Source organism: Macrosteles quadrilineatus, unplaced genomic scaffold, assembly GCF_028750875.1.
Source record: "Macrosteles quadrilineatus isolate MER2022 unplaced genomic scaffold, UCM_ALF_1.0 Scaffold_5__1_contigs__length_97177068, whole genome shotgun sequence".
Lineage (NCBI taxonomy): Eukaryota > Metazoa > Arthropoda > Insecta > Hemiptera > Cicadellidae > Macrosteles > Macrosteles quadrilineatus.
The window spans coordinates 22,621,684-22,636,677 of NW_026542598.1; the positions used below are offsets into that span (position 1 = coordinate 22,621,684).

Consider the following 14,994-nt stretch of genomic DNA (forward strand, 5'->3'; position numbering starts at 1 on the left):
AACCCCTACGCCGAAAACCCTATACATAAACAGTTGCGTTTAGGTTTTATCCAAAATGGAGGGAGTGGAGGGCCAAAAAGAGCCATTACTAAAAGTGTCAGCAATAATTGCCTTTGGTATAAGTCTGTAGATCAAGTTGACTCAGATGTCGAGTGACTCAGTACCCTAATGTTTTCAACGGTTTGGGAGTTGTAATAGGTAACCAATACACCATTTAATTATCTCATTATGTCAAACAGTTTGCAGTGTCTAGCCCTCGTCGGGTAGCTCTACTCTTAAAGGCTAAACTGGACAATATGATTAAGACCAGTATTATTGTTCCTGTCACAGAAGCAATTGACTGGTTTACCACTATAGTAGTAGCAACAAAAAAGGATGGTGCTATTTGACTTTGCGTTGATTACACGGAATTAAATGAGTTTGTTCAGAGAAATGCTTAATTTGCCTGCAGATTAACAGCAAATATAGGCAAATACAGGATCAGCCTCTGTTATGTCTAAGCCTGATGCTCAAAACGGTTTCTAGCAGGTCGTGATCGATGAAAAATCCCAGAAACTCACGAATTTCATCACACCAGTCAGTCACTTTTACTTTAGAAGACTACCATTTGGACTTACCCCAGCTCCGTAGCATTTCCAAAGAAAGATGATTAAGGCCATCGAGGGGCTGAAAGGTGTTGTCAATTACCTTATGAAAGACTTGATATGCTACTAAGAATATGCAAGACAAAGGCATTACTTAGAACAAGAACAAATAATTATGTGTTTAAAGTGAAGTCATTGAATTTATTAGGTCATAGGTTTGAGAATGGTCAAATAAAACCTAATCCACATAAGGTTTCTGCGATTAAAGCTGTGCAACCTCCAAGGAATGTGAAGAAGTTGCAGTCTTTTCTTGGTATGGTGAACTACCTCATGAAATTCATTCCTCATTTGTTGAATCATGTAGTTCCACTTATAATTATATACTTAATACAAATTATGAATAGATTTGGACTGATCAAAATCAGATGCAATTTGAGAACATCAAGAATCTAGCTACTGATGATGTGTCGCATGTAACATTTGACCCAGAGCTGCCTATAAGAATTTGTGCAGATTCATTAGGCCTTGGGATTGGTGGAGTATTGGATCAGTGGCTCAACAGAATTTGGCAGCCAGTTAGATTCATCTCTCAAAGTCTCAGTGAAGTTGAATGGAGATATGATCAAATAGACAAGGAGGCTTTGTCACAAACATGGGCTTGCAAATATCTTTCTCAATTTGTGTTACGGTTTTTTGACTTGATTACTGATCACTTACCGCTTCAAAATTCTTGGTGATTATAAGCCCATCACAGTCGTTCTGCCCATCTTGATAGGTTTCGAATGAGGTTGCTACCTTCCAGCTTTGGTATCCATTACAAAAAAGGCAAAGACTTCTTTATTCCTGATATTTTATCAATGAACCCGATGGCTCTGAGGGATGAAAACAATTCACTACTGTAGTTATATCCTAAACGAAATAGAAATTCATGTTCATCAAGTAATGTCATCCATTCCCGTTAAAATAATGTTTTGTAAAATACTGGGGAAATTTAAATTATTTCTCCGCCGGTACCTATGTGTTAATTTACTAATGCAAACAATTATTAATTTCCTCTTAACGTAAATTGTCACTTGTAGTATTTAAATATTTGTTTTGCCCTTTATCATTAAATTCTACGTAAAAAACACGATTCCTTATCCTCCATAAAAACCTAATACGAGTAAGTGTTTTAAATCGCAATCTTTCCCTTACTAGTGCACACATTTATCATTGAACCAACACAGTTTAGCCAAATAATCCAGCCAACTTCCTGAAAAATACTTACCTTAATAGTGCTGATTATGCATGTTTGACATTTTAAATATATATATAATTTAAATATTTACACACCTCATGGAATGCTCCAGATATCCTTTTCTCAGTGTCTTGACTTCAGACTTGTCACACCACTGTCATGACGATCATCTTCTAATGTCGTCCTCTTCTAACATCTCTTCTTCCAGTGTCTTGACTCTTCAAATGTAGATCCAGATGACCTAGAACCACCCTCCCCCTGCTATTCCCACTATTCCCAGAGAAATAAACAGGATTATTTCTTCAAACAGAATCAAGTCATTAGATCATCCATCCCTACGATGCCCCCCTCTAGCCTACTTCCCCATAACCCCAGACCCTGACTAGCCTACCAATATACTTCCCACTCCCTAACTCAAAAATGAACCCTCCCCCCTTAAACCCCCCAATAACCTACTTTTTTTAAGTTCCCTCGTCCCTGTCTAGCCTACTTTATCCCCCTCCCTGTCTGAAATGGATGATCCAAGGACCTGTTATTAAAATATTTTAGTAACAATTTTCTTTTCCATATGTCTTAAACCCATAAAATCTTTTTCATGATAAAATCATATTTCTTTAAAATCTTTTGCCTTTGTATATACACAGGTCATTAGAACTTCCGACTTTCGATGCCCCCCTCTAGCCTACTTCACCCCATAACCCCAGGCCCTGACTAGCCTACCATGATACATCCCACGTCCCTAAGCAAAATGTTCAAACCCTCCCCCCTTTACAACCCCCCTCTAACCTACTTTTTTTATTGCCTCTCCCTGGCTAGCCTAGCAAGTTCCCCTCCCTGTCGTAGTCGGGAGTACAAATGACCTGTTCAATAACTATGAAACAATAACATAAAAATCTTTCTGGTCCGTTTTTGTTTTCAACAAATTCCCTAGCTATCAAACCCACCCCCTTACTCTCACACACACAAACAACCATACATCTTCTTTTTTGATCCAAGCAAACTTCATCTTCTTTTCATGGAATCCGGAACATCTGAACATCAATATTATGGTCAGTAAGTTTCAAGATGTGTATAAAATTAACTAAAATTGCCACTAATATGAGGTTGTAATAAGACAGAGATAGAAAATTAATTCATTAAATTAGTTTTTAATTTGTGCATTTTTTTTATTTACAAATTTGCAATATTATTTTAACCAACAACACAACAGTGCAACAGTGTTTTAAGTTTCAACTTGATCCCTTTATGTTAACAACAGGTTGAGATAATGTTTTGAGGCAAGTAGTTGAGTAGGCCTATTGTTGCAATGGAGAGTAAATTTTTACTATGTACTTAGATATGATTTGTTCTTTGAGTCTGGAATACTTTTGTTATGGGGAGAACACTATCATCGCAAGGGACCTGAAGTCTCCATCAGTCAATCACTCAATATAGTTATTCATAATGGTTCCTAGACAAACATTTGTATGCTTCCTGTACAGTACTCGTGTTATCTTAAAGGAATACACTAGTTAATGTCAATAATATTAAATTAAAATTCATAATGATAATAACTACTTACGTGCAACATCCATTGAGCGTAGAGACTTTGAAACTCTTGAAGTTGACTGGATTTTGGCGGAATTCTCATGCTTAAAATTTAAACTGTGTTGGTTCAAGGCTTAAATGTAGAATTACTTTTTATCATACAACCTTAATCATGGGAAATGAAAAAAGACTTTTTTATACTCCCAACACTTGTGCTATATTAATGTTTTCAGATATGTATTTAGATTAATGTAGCGACAATTTTGATATGTTCTTTAAACTGTTGTGCTACTACTATGATTTTATCAAAACTGCATGATGAAAATGAGATTACACACTGTTGACGTTACTCACCATCTGACGATTTTCACAGCGCTGTCTTAGTTATTATCCATTGAAGAGACTACTTACAGCTGTCAGGCATCTTTAATTTAATTTCAGAATCCTTTAAACCTGTTTCCCTGAAAACAAATATGTACCAAATTTGTTAATATCAGTCTTATGTTATAAATTATTTCTATCTCATTAGCTTTTGCAGGCGATACAAATCACAAACACTATACTTAAATACATAAATTGCGTTTTGGCTTTATTGAGACAGAATTTTCAACAATTATCATATAATCTGTTATTTTTCACCTGTTTTTTTCCCTGCGTAAAAACGTAAACCTAGCATTGAGAGTAACACGGTTGATATTGTAGCGAGGCTCTCCACAGATAAGTAAGAAACAGACGATACACTTCATGATACACTTAAGTGGTGGCTAGCTCTAGAGCTGGTGTATAGAGCAATGTCCCGACTTCCTCAATTGCCCTCATTTACTGCAATACTCACGGTGGAGGAAGACCCTATGCCCTGTAGGATTGGAATTTTCACACAGTGCTTGCCGTTCGGGCTCTTCCTTGCTATATTACAAGTATATTTCCGCCCCAACATACCAGAGCCCAAAGTGCACAGTTGTCCCATAAGCATGTTTCCTCTGTACCTTACTTCTCTGTGGGCTCTCCAACCAGCCTCACATTCCTGACATTACGATCTTTGACACCCTTTCTATCCACTTCCATACACAAATATTTGTGGAACGGATGTAACTTGTAACATACACTTATTCAAAATAGCCGGGGAGCGAGCTGATCTAGAGTGTGGGACTTTAGCCCGTCCCGGGTTCAAATCCCACCAAATCACCAATGGATTTTATTTAAGAGACAAACCAACCACTAGGTCTAGCCTGAAGTAATGTTAAAAATAATACCGGGGTCATGCCTAGCGTCCTAGAACAAACAAAAATTGCCAGAGTTTCATGACCATAGGTATAGGTATGAAAACGGTTTCTTTATAAGTTGTAAGTATACCTTATTAGATATGATCTCACAGTGTTATTAATGAGGTTTAACATTTAACTAAATGTTACCCGGTCTGCTGAAACTCATGAAGAGATACCTGTCAGTGGTAAAGCTCGGAGGAAGATGGTCGTCCAGTCGTCTACTCGGACTTTTACGTGATCAGTCGATTCTTAGTGATTTGCAACGCAGATCAGTTATTCCACTAATTGTTCCTCATCCTTTTTAGTGTGCTAACCGTACGGTATTTCTATTGATATTAATTTTCACTTTTGGTTACAAGAAATGAAAACGTTATTAAGATTCCATCCAGACCGCAATTTTTTCAGGTTTTAAAATCATTGAAATGAAAACCATGGCAACTTGTTTAAACCAAAATACTAAGGGATTTGCTTTAGCAATTTCCAAAATGAAAGAATTTGTTTAATGTGTTTTATACCAGCATTTTGCATAATCATTCTTCAGGCTCAGCGCCTAGATTATCAATCTCTAATGATAATTTGCACCTTTAGCTTAATCTGATCCAACGGGATGCTGGAAGGGACAAGCTAGAAGAAACAATGAAGCTAAATCAATTTTCATTTAGTTTCAGGAAAAACCACGCTTGAGTTATTCAATCATTAATTGAATTAGGAATTCCCTAAATGTAAACCCTTTTTATCTTCATAATTCATAACAAACCGTTAATGTCCACACAATTTGTTATGGATCTAAAATAATAAAAAAGGAAGATAAAATCGCATATACCTGAAAAGGATCGGCCGATCGCAAACTTTAGTTGTCAATTTCTTGACTTCATTCAATAAGTAAAGCAATATCCAATACCTTAACAAAAGTCATTGAGCTATTCACTTATAGTTAATTTTGAACAAGCTAAAGTGTTATATTTCTTGCCACCATAACTTGAGGCAGCCCAAACTGACCTGCAGGGCCAATACCAGCTGGACCGGCACGACCCTTTTACAATCCTATTAGCGACGCCTTCGTGAACGCCCTAGTTCAATACTAACTTTAAAATTATAATCTGATATATTCTCTATTTGCTAAAGCTTTGATTTCCTAGGCGCGGAGAGCGGACTCCTCTTGTCTTAGGTAATTTAATGTTACACTACTTTCCCAGAAGCGGAGCGGAACACCATGTTAATTGCTTTTCCGCTCTCCGCACTCCTCTTCTGCGTCTTGGAAAATCCGGCTTAAAGGCAGTTTTCAAATATAGGAATCTTCATGAAAATATCCCTATATCACAACTTTTATTAGTTACCTACTTTACACTATTTTACTATTTTAAGTTAGGAATATTGATCCTCGTATACCTAATATTCAGTTTGGTAAAAAAAATACCTAACTCCGCAAAAGTATTACCTTTACAGTAAATCTTAACAGTTTACAAATATCGAAGGGTTTACAAAAATTATTTACCATTTACCAAATGAGTTACATTTAAGACTTTGGGAAAAATAACAAGTTCAAGAGTACTTACGGTCTGATGACTTCCTGGACATAGTGTTGTCTTAGTTTATGGCTCAGGGAAGGCTGCTTATGCCTTTACAAATATTTTTCTTAAATTTCAGTTCCTTTGTTTCCTTGGAAACAAATACGTTGAAAGATAGTAAATGTGTAAAGGCCTACACAGGTTTCTCAGACCTCTCTTGTGGATTTTGATATTTGTACCTACACATATAAAAATTAAGAAGGGGTTTAAATACTTGAAAACATGTAAACCTACGTTTATACAAACGAGTTTGTGGGGTGTTTTATGTGGTAAAAATTGATTTTCCCCATTTTTGACCCTAAAAAAAACAAAATTTCATAATTCCTCTCCAAACCATTTTGTAGAGCTTAAAAAAAGAAATAATTTTGTATATTAAAGCGTTGTTGTATGCCCAACGGTTACGGATATAATTACGAAAATTGTAAACTTAAAAATTCCCATGTTATTCTTAAGGAGAATTTAAATAAACTGTTGTAGTTTGCTTGTTATTTTTATTGATATATTAACCAAATTTGGAAATTCAGTTTATTTCATACTAAGCTATCGACATTGCAATAAAACAAACACACCTCAATATCTTCCCTGTAGCAGCAAACCTAAATACTAACTAAATTAATGGTTTTTTTAATAGGAAATAAATCTGACCATTTCTAGGGAATATTTTTAGTAGAAATCCAGCCAGGTAAATGGAAATTCGCTTAGTCTGCAGGTTTGCTGCGGCGGGGGTATTTTACCATTGTGATGGAAAATGTCTGCAATAAACTTTTGGACCACTTAAGTGTACCATTGAAGATAATCCTCTGTTTCATACTTCTCTGTGATTTAGTTCAAACTCTTTATATCAAGGTCCTTGACATAAGTTAAGGATTCAACTTAATATCCAATTTTTTATAGCATGAAATATTTTTGTATGTGAGTTTCACCGTTCCATGTACTTTTTGTGACAAGTAGCCTATTTAATTTTATTGAAAAGATACAATTTGATTTTAGATTCTTTAACCATTTTTCAGCATATTGAAGTAATGTTTGATTTTTCTGTCCCGACCAGACGGCAACCAACGGTAGTGCTCTGCAGAGCGGTGGCTCCACATATCAGCTGACCAGTCAGATTTCATTCTCCTCTGTGGACTACACGGTTGATGAAGTGGAAGAGCCAAGCGAACAAAGCATTCAGCAAGACACTGTGCGAGAAGTTCACAAACCTACACACATCGGTATGTATGTTGTTGGTTATTAGCTTAGTGGTGTTCCTAGAAAAAGCTAAGTTCTCTCTTTCAAGAAATAAGAGTAGTAGGTAGTAGTAATCTAAACTAAAGTTCAAATTATGAGTAGCACCAGGTTTTGCTTAGCTGACACACCCTTGTTAGACAATCAAAATGCTGAATAGAATCGTGTTTTTTACTTTTTACTCCCCCATTGGCTGTAAAAGAATCTTTTTTCCCCGAGTAGATAGCTTCTATTTATATGATAAAATAGCACAACCAAATCCAGGATTAAGTTTGTTTTTGTAATGTTGTTTGGAAAAGGAGTTGAAGACTACTGTAGCTATACACTTTGTAAAAGAATATTTTTCGAAAAATACTAGTGCAGTGTGTGGTTTTGGTTTTACTATTTTCGCTGTAGATCAAACCAATTGTTGATTTTACCTATTGGATAGTAGAGTAGACATCCCATCTATATGGACCAGTCATCAATTTCTTCTTAAAAATGAACGTAGTTTTGTGATTCAGTCACAAAATGCGCTAGTGTTTAAAATCCTATTTTCTACCTTACATTTTGTAGGTGACATAGTTGATGGGTCATAACAGTTATTATATCTCCCAGTAAGTCGTTCCATCAGTTTGGCTTGGTAAAAAGTTCATGAATACTACAGGATCAGTAATTTACATAAGCACAATCTGTTGGTGGCTCACATTAACTACGACGATTTGAATTAAAAAAACTGGAGACAACTTCAACATGGGGATGGAATGTCCAGTTGTATCAATAGTCAAAGCTAAAACTTAATTAGCTAAAAAACTTAATTTTGGAATAACATTATGGGGCGCAACAAATTTAATAAAAAATGTATTGAAAGTACAAAAGAAATGCCTAAGAGCCATGACCCTCAAACAGCCTAGAAGCTCATGTAAAGAAGTATTTAAAAGTTTAAAAATACTTACAGTACCATGTATCTACATTTTTGAGGTTCTGTGTCATGTAAAAAATAATTTAAATTGGTACTCTATAGAAAAAAATAGCCACAATTACAATACTAGAAACCAGAATTTGCTTATATACCCTCATCATTCTACAACATCTTTAGAAAGAAGTATTCATTACATGGGAATTAAATTGTTCAATAAACTTCCAAATCACTTAAAAAACACAGCAATGAGTCCAGCACAATTTGCAGATAACATTAAGAGTATTTTGATCAGAAAGGCCTATTATAAAGTTGACGATTTTCTAAATGACTCTCAAATGTTATAAGCAGGTCCTGTTACTTCCATAATATTTTATAGGGTAAAAAGTTCCTTCTCCATGTTAATCTTGTTGATTTTTAAATGTTACATATTTTATATATATCGTTTTTGTTGTGAAATTTTAATGAAGACCTCGTTATTGACTAAAATATGTTTTGTACATTTTTTATGTTTTATTTATAATTAAATTCTATAAATCTTGTTATTTAGTTTTAAGCTTGACGTTATCTTTTTTATTAAACCTTTTGACTAGTCTATTTAAAGAGTTCCTCAAATGTTAAAAACTATTTTATTTATTATTAATAAATACATTGTAAAAAAAGGACATTATATAATATTAGAATATTAGACTATAAGAAGAATGACGAAGCACCTGTGCATTTATCTAAAACCTCTATACGTTTATGTGCTAATAAACATGATTTGATTTGATTTTGATTTGAATTATTGTCTCTCAATTGGAGTATAGAGAGACATTTGATCAACTGCTATTGGGTTTCAATTCCGGTGAGTACCATAAGTTCTATAAATCAAATCTTAAGTAGTCATTCTGCTAAAAAACAATAATTGTAACCTTTTTACATAATTAAGGCTTTAACTAATTAGAAGACAAATAGTTTAGTTTTGTTGGTCCCACCAAATTATTCTTTTTTTTAGATATCACTGGAGGCAAAGACCAGAGGACATGGGCAATAGCTCTGTACGATTACGAAGCTACATGTGAAGATGAGATCACATTCAACGAAGGAGAGGTTCTGGAAATTTTACGCAAGATTGTGCATGACAATGTTGACGACGGATGGTGGGAGGGGAAGATCGGAGACCAAGTTGGACTTTTCCCTTCTCTCGTCGTAGAGGAGTGTAGAGAGAACGGGGAACCACTTACGCCTGAGGTAAGGCTGTTGGAGGCATCTTGATGGTTAGTGATGGAAAGAAAATCTATTGTTTACAATCTTAATGCTATTAGTCAAACTTGAAAAAAGAGTAGTTACGGTACCATCAATGACAAGTTAAATTTGACTAGCCGAGTATTGACGTAATTGATTTAAGATCTTCAATATTGGTGTGTTGCTTGACTAGTGGTTAGTCTCGGACTTTGTAGCAAGAGTGTCCATTCCTGACACATCCACACAAGTTAACGTTTGTGATTCTTTTATACTTAAATCCAAGAACTAAGACAGTAAAAAAGTGTCCAAAAGTGAAGTACTAAGATACTTTTAGGAAAACACTTAGGTTTTGACGGATCCATATTCCACAATAACTAGCCTTTATTAAAGAAAAATATTAGCCTAGTAGAGGTGTTTATCTCGACCCAGTAGAACATCGCGGTTATTTGAAAATTCATTTCATTTGATTATAAGTGGGGTTTCTCAGGCTAGTGAAAATTTGAATAGCCATAATCTTTTGACTAGGTTGAGTTGAGATAAAGCCTTCTGGTTTTTGCTGACATTCTTCTTCAACAAAGTTCTTTAAAACAAGTTGTCACTTGAAGGGGCTTTACACTTAACATTTTTGTTGAACCAAAATACCCCATTTTGAAACATAAAAGTGAGAAAGTTGCACTTTTTTACCAAATAAAGGTGTTCAGAGTTTATTTTTGTGTGTGTAATCCATTAAAAGGTTAAGGGAGGGTGCCCACACATTTGTCTAACCCTAGGTTTCTATGTAGTCAAAAATCAATTATGACATCGACATGTATGTTATTGTTGTTGCAGGGGGATGACACACCTCCAGGCTCTGCGCCACCTGTGTTCACACCACCTGATATTCCACCCTTCATGCTGGCGCCTCAGTCTGTCATAGTCACACAGCCCACACCATGTGGAGACCAGCCTTCACTGGGTTAGTGTTAGTTAACATAGAATGTATTAAGTTAGGTATTTTTTTAGAACATGAACTGAACTGAAAGCCTGATAATACTTAAGGGCCTATAAAGATAATTTCTATCACAAAAGGTTTTATAATACTCAAGGAATGTCATAAACAACATAGGGGACTAAGGTTTAATGATTTTAGGATAGCAGGCTCACCAGAATGAGATTGAGTCCACTCTGGCACAAACAAGACCTGATCCCAAACCTTTGCCTTAGGCTAAGATAATACCTATCTTCCAGCCAAGCCTAATCCATCATCCAACTTGGTCAACCGATAGGCTTAAACACAACTCCATTCCCAAATCAAACTTTTCCTTAAATGAGAATGCTGTCAGTGACAATGAAATATTCTAATTGTTGTATTTGTTTTCCGGTTTTTGGGCTTTTTGTACAGTACCAAAGTGGAATCTTTCCCACTTAAGTAAGCCTTCTAGCCTGATAAAAATAGTTTTCTTCAAATTTGATAGCTGTAGCCATAATACTGTGACAAAGATTTTTTTTAAACAACAATAACTGTTGAGCCATAAATTAAAACATTTTCTAACCTCTTAATATGATGTTCCATGGGGTAGTTGCTGCGAGAAAAGTAATTTTCTACTATTTTACAATCCAACACCTATCATATAACACAGCAAACATTTTTTAAACTCATTGATTACTCAAATAACCTCCTTTCATATTAATTTGTGTTATCAGTCAGTATACATTCTGTTATAATTTACAGGGGAATCATCAGACAAAAAATCGCCTCAATCATTCTCAATGGCGATGACCAGGAATCAGCAGGACCAGTATGAGTCACAGTTTGATGGCGATATCCAGATTGAAGTTACAGGTAATTACTTCACTTTCACCTTAAAAAAACTGTTTAACAACACAAAAACTATCACACAATATTGTTGTAAAACGAACATTTCTGAAACTCCTAGGATTATTCAGTGGTTTTCTTATGCTTATTAATACAGGGTCTCCATAACAGAATGAATTATTTTGAACGGCCAATGCTTGGGGATTATTTAAGATAATTAAACAATTTGAGCGTCAAATTGAATGTAAAAGAACAATGTTTTTCTCATACGTTGATAAAATTCAAAAACATTTAATGAAACTCAGATTGTCATCAATCTCATATGAGCGTAACACTGGCAGAGTATGTACGTACACTTAGGGCAATCAGTGGGTGAGATCTGATGTCTTAACTGAATTTTGTAGGCACAAAGTTTCAATATTTTATGAATGACTTTGTGGAGTGTCGATTTAGGTATGTTTAAATGAAGACTTTGTCAGGCAATTGGTTTTTTGGGTTCTGATGCAAGATTATCAGATTTTTTTGACATTGTCATCACTTGTTTTTGGCTGAACAGGTGAATGTCCTTTCAAAACACTTCCTGTGCAACAAGACTGATTAAACCAGGGTGGAATAGTTTTAATTTAAATCAACAATCAATTAACACCCTGAAAACCACCAATCACACTGTGTTTGTTGTGCCATAAACATTGTAGTGGAAACTGTCGTTAGGTGTGTGAGTTACGACCGCCTGACACCACGCACTTGTTTTGCGCATGCCAAGGTCAACGCTTCCTCCCTTGCTACATTAAAACTTAAGTTATTTCAACTCAAAATTTACGTTTAAATCGTTTAGTTCTCTTGAACACTACCCAAGCAATAGCCGTTTAAAATCCTGGCATTCTTTTTCAGATACCTTGTATAACCCATTTCCCTAATCTTATGAACAAAGAGACTGAAGTGGTTTTTTAAAGAAAGTTTTAAGTGGAAACACTCAGTAGCAATAGCAGAACGTAGCAAAATTCCTGATTTAGGAGCAACCCACTATGAATCTATACCTTAACTTCTACCAGAGCTGTCTACCGTTTATTTTAGGGGATCCTCTCCCTCGAAGCTCTACCTTATATATAGGTGAACTCCTCTTGAGTTGTATACTAGACTTAAAACCGCCCATCCAATCAGTGTTTCACTAAATTCACCCATGAAACAAAATAAACCTGTCACCAACAATTTTGCAGATATGTTTTTCTTTTTTATCACTTTGTGAAAGACCTTGAGTGGTGGTGTTGAAGGTTAGTTACTGTTTTTTGAGTGAAAACTGTCAAACTACCACTTTCATTGATTCATATCATCTATTTCAATAATAACAAAAATTAAATAAAGATGTAGGAAAAAGAAAATCAAAACTACAAGTTTTTTTTACTTGTTTGCATTTCATAGTGGACGAGGAGGAATCAGAAAGCACAGCCAAGGTAATCAGTTGAAAATCACACAGTTATTTTATTTATTTTTTGTTAAAAAATTAATTAAAATTGTTAAGTTTTGCCATTTTTACTAGCTAGTAAAACCCTCCATAGACATTTATCTATTTTTCTTTTCATATTTAAGGTATTTTAAAAGAAATTGCATCAATAATCAAACATGAAATAAGATAAAGCTTCAATGATGATATTTAAGAAAGGAACTGTAATGATGTTTATGCTATCATACAGCTTTCTATGATTTTTTAGGGAATTAAAATAAAATTATTCAGTTATTTAGTATTTACAACTAGACGTTCTTTTCATTTAAGCTATTAAATATTTTCTTTTGAATTTCAATGCAATTAATTAACGATCTCAGATTCTTATTCTTGTTGACTGTACAAGTACTTCTTATTACTACCCTTTGTAAGAGTGAAATGTCAAATTAATTGTGGTATGAACTTTTTGTATCTTATCAACTGCCTGGAACTATGTTCTTGTGTGTGTTAGCTTTGTATCAATTCCTTCTCATTGAATGTATTTATAAACAAAGCACACCTTCCTAAAAAATTTACTATACTTAAGATGTTTTGTTGAAGTGAATAGAGTTTGTTGACCTTCCTGCTGCCTGTCAGGTGATAGTGGTTGAGCCGGGTGGGGGAGGTCGCCCACCCCCGCCTGCAGCAGCACCTGCGTCTGCGGGGCTCGGGGTGGCTCAGATAGTCATCACTGCCGCTACTCCTATGATGGAAGAGCCTGAGAAACCATTTCCACCCCTGCCAGAAGAGGTATTTATGTTCACAAGACCAAAACAAAAATTTCGGTCGAGTCGAGAGAATCTCATTTTATCCTACTTTGATCCTACACTGAAAAATCCCGTTTTTTGTTCCCACGCTAGTGCCATTTTAATTTAAGTTAAAGTTAGTTAAAGTGCTTTTAAAGGAGAGCGATCCAAACTAATTGCCGGGTAATTGAACCTGTCCCTCCCACATTGGTTTTATTCCGCATGTATTTCCTCATTCTACGTTAAATGATCATTTTGGTGTATCAAGGTTAAATAGCTCTTGTAACCTTGCTGTAATACTGTGCTGGAATAATTTTATCAATTGTGGTTGGTTTTTATTTAGAAAGTAGTTAAATAAACTAAAAAAGTAATCATGCATTAAGGTTAGGACCGAAAATCCTGTTTAATCCCGCATTCCCTTTTAATCTCGCTCATAGTGTGAAATACCGCATATAAAAACTCTGTAGCGTTTTCTAAGCTTTTTACAAATATTATTTTGTTATTTATTTAATTTATCAAAACTTTAACCGTCTTTAGTTTTAGACTACTGGTGTCTGTGGTGGTCTAAAGACAGTGAAGCTCCACCAGTGGTGACCGCAGTGATTTGATAGTAGATAACAAGTTGGTCAGGAACCAATCAATCGATTGATCAATCTTCACATATACATTGCTGAGTAATGTTTTGGTTGAATTAAGCAATTCAAGTATCTCAGTGACAAGACAAACACTTCAACATAGTAAGTTGATCCTCAATAACTATGAGTTTATTTCTTGGCTTAGGTTCAAGAACCAGAGGAACCTGAGAAGACCGCAGAAGAGGTTCCACCGGAATATTCAACGGCTTGTGAAGTAAAAGAAGTGAAAGAGAAGCTGCCACCAGTAGTGCCTGAAGATCCAGACGACGACCAACCTACAGACTCAGCCCCCTTCCCCATCAGCAGCAGTACAGGTTCCTTTTTAATCTCTATTTTAAGGAAAAAAAAAACAATTTCCTCTTGAAATTGCTATTTAAATTATTTTACAACGGATGCTAAATTGAAAAAACAAAAAAAATTGAAAAAAGCAAAAATAGTGTTGTGGTAGTGTTTGTACGTCTTTTGGCCATTCAAAACACTTAGAGTAACCTTAATTTAACTACTTTATCCAACTTTCTTTACTTAAGTTTAATAAACTTAGAAAATTTCAACACCCTTTGCTGCTTGCATTCCATCATTGATAGTAAAGTTCCAAAATATTCGTTTGAGAATTTTATTTTAAAACCATGTGTGATAGTTGCATTACTAGTAAAGGTATCTTTCTTCTATTTACACCCCCACTGCACAATAGTTTTTAAATACGCAGTTCTTTCCTAATATATCTGGAATTACATAGAACGTAAAGTTCTCTTCCAAATCATTTAGATATGAATGAGTATCTAGTGAAAGATTGTTGACAGCTTGT

The 14,994-nt window shown here is 35.0% G+C and overlaps 1 protein-coding gene across 2 annotated transcripts in view; it reads left to right on the forward strand.

The window, feature by feature from the left end:
• The window catches only part of LOC128994066 (protein nervous wreck-like), a 74,735-nt gene that overhangs the window by 53,880 nt on the left and 5,861 nt on the right, over nucleotides 1-14,994 (forward strand). Inside the window, exons 17-23 of one of the 2 annotated variants that reach the window (XM_054418293.1) lie at nucleotides 7,230-7,395; nucleotides 9,304-9,539; nucleotides 10,362-10,488; nucleotides 11,245-11,355; nucleotides 12,748-12,779; nucleotides 13,406-13,558; nucleotides 14,335-14,503. In XM_054418293.1, the coding sequence (XP_054274268.1) occupies nucleotides 7,230-7,395; nucleotides 9,304-9,539; nucleotides 10,362-10,488; nucleotides 11,245-11,355; nucleotides 12,748-12,779; nucleotides 13,406-13,558; nucleotides 14,335-14,503 (994 nt within the window). The remainder of the gene's footprint in view (nucleotides 1-7,229; nucleotides 7,396-9,303; nucleotides 9,540-10,361; nucleotides 10,489-11,244; nucleotides 11,356-12,747; nucleotides 12,780-13,405; nucleotides 13,559-14,334; nucleotides 14,504-14,994) is intronic. The other variant, XM_054418295.1, reaches the window with a different exon arrangement.